The sequence below is a fragment of the Triticum dicoccoides genome, chromosome 5B (genome assembly GCF_002162155.2).
Source record: "Triticum dicoccoides isolate Atlit2015 ecotype Zavitan chromosome 5B, WEW_v2.0, whole genome shotgun sequence".
NCBI classification, from domain to species: Eukaryota; Viridiplantae; Streptophyta; class Magnoliopsida; order Poales; family Poaceae; genus Triticum; species Triticum dicoccoides.
Genome location: NC_041389.1, coordinates 74,054,071 through 74,060,161, shown reverse-complemented (window position 1 = coordinate 74,060,161; position 6,091 = coordinate 74,054,071). Strand labels below are relative to the sequence as shown.

The window sequence follows — 6,091 nt, the reverse complement described above, 5'->3', positions numbered from 1 at the left end:
AACCGACAAAAAACAGGCTCTTGGGGCGCGACTAGGCCATTTTTTCGGCGCCGGCGCGAAGAAATCACCTTGGGGGACCGTGTTGGGGACGCGGCTGAAGATGCTCTAAGCTTCATGACGTTCCTCCGTAGCTGCCGGTGTTTTCCGTTCTTTTGTCACACCCCTCTATTCTCTTTAAAAACATAAGGAAAACGTTTCGCGCCGGGGCGCCGGCCGAACCTTCGGCCGGTCACGAGCCACGCTGGTGCCCCGCGCCCGCCCAAACCGCGCGCCCGCGCGAGATGCCTGTTTCTGTTGGGCCCCACGTGGACCACCCCTCCTCCCTTATCTTTTCCCCAACAGCTGCCTTCATCTCCTACCTCCAGACACATCCCTTCCTCGGTCGTATTCTTCTTCATTTTCCCCCGCGCTGCTACCGGCTGGCAGCCGTTGTCGACTGTGTGCTTCGCCAAGCCAGGGGGACTGCCTGACTGCTGCCAACCGGCGGCCACTGCTGGTTGCGCTATGGCTGGGACATGGTGGTCGAAAATGCTGCATCCGGTGTGGGGAATGCTGGAACTGGGAAAAAATGCTACAACCGGTACATACATGAGCTACAAGCGGCATTTTATTTTGCTGACCGGGGGCACCATGCCGAGCCGTGCCGACGAGCCTCCATGGATGACCACGGTGAAGGTTGCGTCGCCAACGAGCGGACAACGATGCTGGAGCCATCATTTTGTTTTGCTTCAACCGGCGAAATCCAGAGCTGGAACCATAGCTGTTTTTTGCTGCAACCGATAAGCGAGTTGGAAACACAGCTGGTTTTTGCTACGACTATATCATTTTTTTGCTACATCCGGCTTCTCTATTTGCTACAATCTTTCGGCGGTATAGTTTGGCCGATGACGACAAACAACTGCAATTGGGAGATCAGAAAAGTTGCAACCCACGCCGCGAAAAGGTACGACCGGCAACAAAAAAGCTACAACTATTGGACTGACGTGTTGCAACCAACGACGGCAAACTTGTGGCCGGCGACAGCAGATAGCTGCGACCTACGACCAGGAGCTGCAACCAGTGTCCAGTTTTGCTACAACCTGCATTTTTCCGTGCTACTATTGGCGTCAAGTTTTGCTACAACCGGAATCAACAGTTGGAAAATAACCTTCAACTGGCGGTGTTTTTTGCTGCCACCGTTCATGAATTTTGCTACAACCTTTAATCAGGGGGTCCGGCGGGGGCGCGCGACTGCAAGTTGCCGGAGCTGCAACCGGCGACTGGTGTTGCCGGAGCCGTGGCCATCACCAGCGAGGGGAGCTGCAACACACGGGCGAAGTTTTTGCTACATGTAGATCCCGGCGAGAAACATGAGAGAAGATGGCAGAGACCGGCGGCGAGCGCGGCATCCAGTAGCGGGGGCGGCGGAGAGAGAGGTCCAGGTGACGGGGTGACGGCCGGCGGCCGAGAGAGGAGAGGAAGAAAGAGAGGGGAAGTCAACGCGGGGAATCGGACGGCTCCTAATCACGCGCATCGAACAGCTAGGGCTGGACCGGCCGAAACTGTTCAGCCGGCGCACCGGCGCCTAGCATCGCCCAAAACATAAACACCAAAAAATAGGAACCACCATCCATGCAGATGCTCGAGCATGTTACAAAAGAATGGAAAGCACCGCAGCTACAGAGGAATGTCGAGAAACTTATGACATAGAGAGTTTATAATGTAGAGAAGATCTAAAGGAAACATCGCTCATGGGTACTCCCTCCGTTCTAAAATAGATGTAGTATAAAGTTGAGTCATCTATTTTGAAAGGAGGGAGTATTTCTGTAACACCACACAACGGAATCTGGGCAAAACTGAGTAGGTCTAAAAATTAGGGGTAAATATAAATAGTGGGTTTGAGTTAGGGGTAGAAATGGAATTGTCCTTTTTTCTTAAGAAGTGACAATTGAAATGTAAGCGACCGATGTTTCATCTTGTTGCTACTTCACGTAAATCCAGAATTCAAGATATCCAAAGACGTGATCACAAATTCACAATTATATCATTGTTTTGATACAAACTACAGTAGCTACTTTACACTTCGTTCAGGAAGTTCTGTGCTTAACTGCTTATTATTACAGGGTTTGAAGCAACGGGGCAGGACACAGGTACAAACAAAGGAGTGAGAACTACTGATTCTCCCCTGGCCTATGTCTTAGCCAGAGGAAGGGGCATCCGGCTGCCGGTCAGGGAGCGCAGCTTCAAATGCAGGGTGTGTCATATACTGATCGTGGAGCCTCGCGAGCGTGGGATAGTTCGACTGCGGTAAGTGCAATCATGTTCAGTTAGTTCATCAAAGATAGTTACAAGTATAGTTGTGGACTTGATAGTAAGTGAAAATGCAGTACCATGTCGATCTGAAAACGAGTCACCGCAGCAAAAATCTGGGGTGCAAGGAATACGTCTGCCTGCATGTAAAGAGGATGGCGGCAGTTAGCTACTTAGCTGAGTCGATACAGGGTAGTTTACACTTGCAGTGATAGTTGTTGCACTATGATTGTTGAAATATGAATTCTATTTCATTTCAGGGGAGGAACTAGACTACAGTTACTTTCAAGAGAAAAGGGGCACCTATTAATACAACAATAGATGAATCTACAGCAGAGAAAATTCATTCCAAATAATGATGTTGGTGTTCAACAGAAGAAAATAAAGAGATAGAAAATAGTAGGGTAGCATACGAACCAGTTGGACTTCATCTCCCATAGCAAACTTCCCAGCACAGCCTTTGATCATGTTCTCAACAGCTGAACCGTTGGGGGTGAAAGTGAGCACATGGTTGCATAATGAGAAAGCAGACAGAGGTAGGGAAATACCGAGTGTAAATGCAGGAAAAGAAGTTCTAAAGGAAATAATGTGAGTTTCTCAAAACATGCAAGATCACTGAATTACTTGGTGAGCAGTATTTCCAAAGCAAACTTTCTGGATGGAAGTAATGCTGCAAATATAGCAGTAATAACCAAGAAAGAAGGGACATGTCTGTGAAGACAACCTGTGAAACCTCTATCAATCTGTTGTTGGACCCACGGGATGCTCTCCCCTGTTCCAACCTTTTGCTCGATAAATCTCTGTAGACAAATGAGCAATAAAACACAACAGCAAGTTAAGTATCTGTGCAATTTATAAGCATAAGCTATCTAATTATAGAATCAACTAGTATTGCACAGCACACATGGGTAGCCGTCCCTCTATGGGCCTCAGGTGCACTGGCAATCAGATTTTAGACATAGAACACACAGTGGTCCTCATATGCTTAGTAATGCATAGTCGGTACTTACCACCAAGGTGAGATTGTGAAGAGGTTGAATACCAGAACATACAATGCTTGCTACCTGCAATGAAAGTTAGTAGAGGAGCATATATATTAGTATATGAAGTGATGACTGAAGAAAAGGTTGAACATATATACAGTAAAAGTGTTTTGTAGATTATAGTTGGACCTGATCATATATATGTTCCGTTTGCTCAGAGCGGGTCAGATAAAATAGATTCAGAAACTTTATTGCTTTTATTTACTGTGTACTTTCTGCTATGCTTTGATAACATGAATTTGAGGATGGATTTTTTGGTGGGTCAGTAAGCAAACTGTAGAATGATTGAGAAACCAGATCAAATGGTCAATAAATAACAATTACACGATTGACTCCACATATGGAAGGTACAAATTACTACTTTGGGACTAAAGCATGAAATACTTCTGGCTGACCATGATGAGTAAAAGGTTATCATTAATTACCTGGATATTCAGGGCCTTCTTTTTAAGGTCTTGAGGCAAAAGAGGACGCTGGGGGTACTTGTCCTCCAAATACTGTAGAGTCACAAGGAAGCTAGTGGTTGATAACTGATAAGCGAATGGTACTGCGTAGGAGGAACACAGAATTTGGAGGCCCTGGGCAAGAATGACTTGCCAATGCTATTGCGTAAGAGTCACCAATTACTGCGTCGCCGCCGACCAAGGCAGGGACGAACTTCATAGGGTTAAGCTTCATGAACTCTGTCACCCACAAATAAGATGATTGAGCCTAGTCAGTGGTAGGTGCGTATATCTTTTCTACTACTGTACCAAACAACTGACGCAAGTGCACGGGACAGGAAGCAACTAGCAAGCAGACGGTGCCGTACCGGGATCAGACTGCTCGCCCTTGAGGAGGTTCACCGCCTTGTACTCATAATCGATACCTGCAGGAAAATCATAATCCAGATTACTCAACGTAATCAGAGAAACGACGAGGGTGGAATGAGAGCAGAGCCAGATTGGGGGGAAGAGCGAGCAGCACACACCTTTGAGGTTGAGCGCGATGCGGACGCGGTGGGAGCAGGAGCTGCGCCAGTAAGAGTACAGAATCGGCCTTGCCGCCGGCGCCTCCGCCAAAGCCATTCGGAGCTAGCAGCAGCTCGGTCTGGGAGGGAGGTGCGGATTCGTAGCCGGCGGCCAGGGAGGAAGTGGACCACGGCAGCGCTCGGAAGCGAAGTGGGACACGGAAATAATGAAAAGGCAACTCAAGTGGGTTTGTTCACCGAACAAGCAGAGCCCATGTCCGGGTCGCAGCCTAGCCCGTCCAGCTCAGTTCAAAGCGGGGTTCAATTTATTTTTTCTGCAAAAATGATCCAAATCTATTATCAAAATTCAGCGAAAGTAATCGAGTAGCTCATGAACTAGCAAGGTTAGCTAGGTTTTCTTCTCCGAGTGTTTCGATGGATAACGCCCCTGATGAGGTTATCCCTTTATGGTAAACGATGCTACTTTACTTATGAATGAATAAAGGAGAAGAAGTTTATAAAAAAAAATCAGCGAAAGTACAAAGTATCTCGAACATAATAAAAATTACATTGAGATTTCAGGACCCCCAAACAACCACTACTGCCGGTAGAACGAGCCGGTTTGACCTTGTCGATGACAACTGGGAAGTCTTCGTGCACGTACCCCTAAGGGCCAGCGCCCCGGAGCCGCAGTCGTCGCTGTTGAACCCTTGCATATATCTAAAGCACCGGACATCAAGTCTCACCACAAGACGAGAAACCCTAACCTCACCGCCCCAAAGAGACGACAGGAATCTACGTTGGAGCTCCGTCGACTACGTTAATACGGACAAACTCGAGGAGGATTGGAGCATGAAAGACAAACTCGAAGAAGTAGCGCTGCCATCCGCCAGAGCACCGCACCTGCGAGGACTAAAAAATCCTAACCTAAACTACTAACCGGAGCGGAGACACCGGGATTCCCCTCCACGCCACCGGTCACTGGAGCGGCAGGCGGAGGGGAGGTGATTCCACGGGCTCACTGACGAAGTTTGAAGGGAAGAGTTTGCCTTAGCCGCCAGGGTTAGGGAAAGAAAGCAAGGTTCAATTTAATCCACAGGCTCACCAACGAAATTTGAAGGGAAGAGTTGGCCTATGCCGCCTAGGGTTAGAGAAGGAAAACAGGGAAGGAAGAAAGCAGGGTTCAATTTAACACTGGTTTTATTTTCTTTTTGAGTCGCTCCTACATCATCCAATTCTCGGCGGGATGGGAGGTCATCATCTACTTGACACACAAAGGAGAGGCCAACCCTCAACTGGGATCGGTTCCTTGGCTAGAACCAATTCTAGCAGTTTCTTTAGGATGATTCCAGCAGTTTTTCTTCTTACACCAATCTCCCCAATGTAGCACCAGTTTGAATTGGTGCTAAGAATTCTGAACACCCAATGTTCACCAACATCGCTTATGCTATGAACTTCTTCAATTATTCTGTGCTAATAAGATTTATACCATGTATAAGAGGATCATGTTTTTTTTCACCTAGCTTGAAAATGGCTTGAAACGCCATCAACGTCGTTAGTACTTCCTCTATAAGACGTCTTCTATTAATTCACAGAGGTAGTAGAAACCAAGTACCGAGTCTGACTTGCAGCTCGACCACAAGCTCAAGTCAAACTGAGCTCATTTGTTTTGAAAACGAGCTGAGTCAAGCTAAGTCTAAAGCAGTGGCGGAGCCAGGATTCAAGTATAGGGGGGGCCGAGCACGTATATTGGTCTAATCTCATTGATAATTACTCGTCAATCCTATTAAAATTGTCTAAAACTGTCTAT

At 47.3% G+C, this 6,091-nt stretch overlaps 1 protein-coding gene across 1 annotated transcript; it reads right to left on the bottom strand.

Moving 5' to 3' along the window:
• Window positions 1-1,971: 1,971 nt before the first annotated feature.
• Window positions 1,972-4,519, bottom strand: LOC119307436 (glutathione S-transferase-like). Its single transcript, XM_037583512.1, has 9 exons — window positions 4,303-4,519; window positions 4,144-4,200; window positions 3,930-4,015; window positions 3,758-3,829; window positions 3,300-3,353; window positions 3,014-3,089; window positions 2,707-2,768; window positions 2,370-2,429; window positions 1,972-2,281 (listed from the first exon to the last, which is right to left on the bottom strand). The coding sequence occupies exons 1-9, from the start codon at window positions 4,397-4,399 to the stop codon at window positions 2,177-2,179; spliced, it is 669 nt and encodes a 222-aa protein (XP_037439409.1). The 5' UTR covers window positions 4,400-4,519; the 3' UTR covers window positions 1,972-2,176.
• Window positions 4,520-6,091: the final 1,572 nt, after the last annotated feature.

Bases quoted from the DNA above. Each gene is read 5' to 3' on its own strand.
- LOC119307436 (XM_037583512.1), bottom strand. From the start codon at position 4,399: ATGGCTTTGGCGGAGGCGCCGGCGGCAAGGCCGATTCTGTACTCTTAC. The intron at 3,830-3,929 runs GCAAGTCATTCT...GTGACTCTACAG, and splicing joins ACTCTTACGCAATAGCATTG to TATTTGGAGGACAAGTACCC. The intron at 2,282-2,369 runs GTACTGCATTTT...CACTTACCGCAG, and splicing joins CTCGTTTTCAGATCGACATG to TCGAACTATCCCACGCTCGC.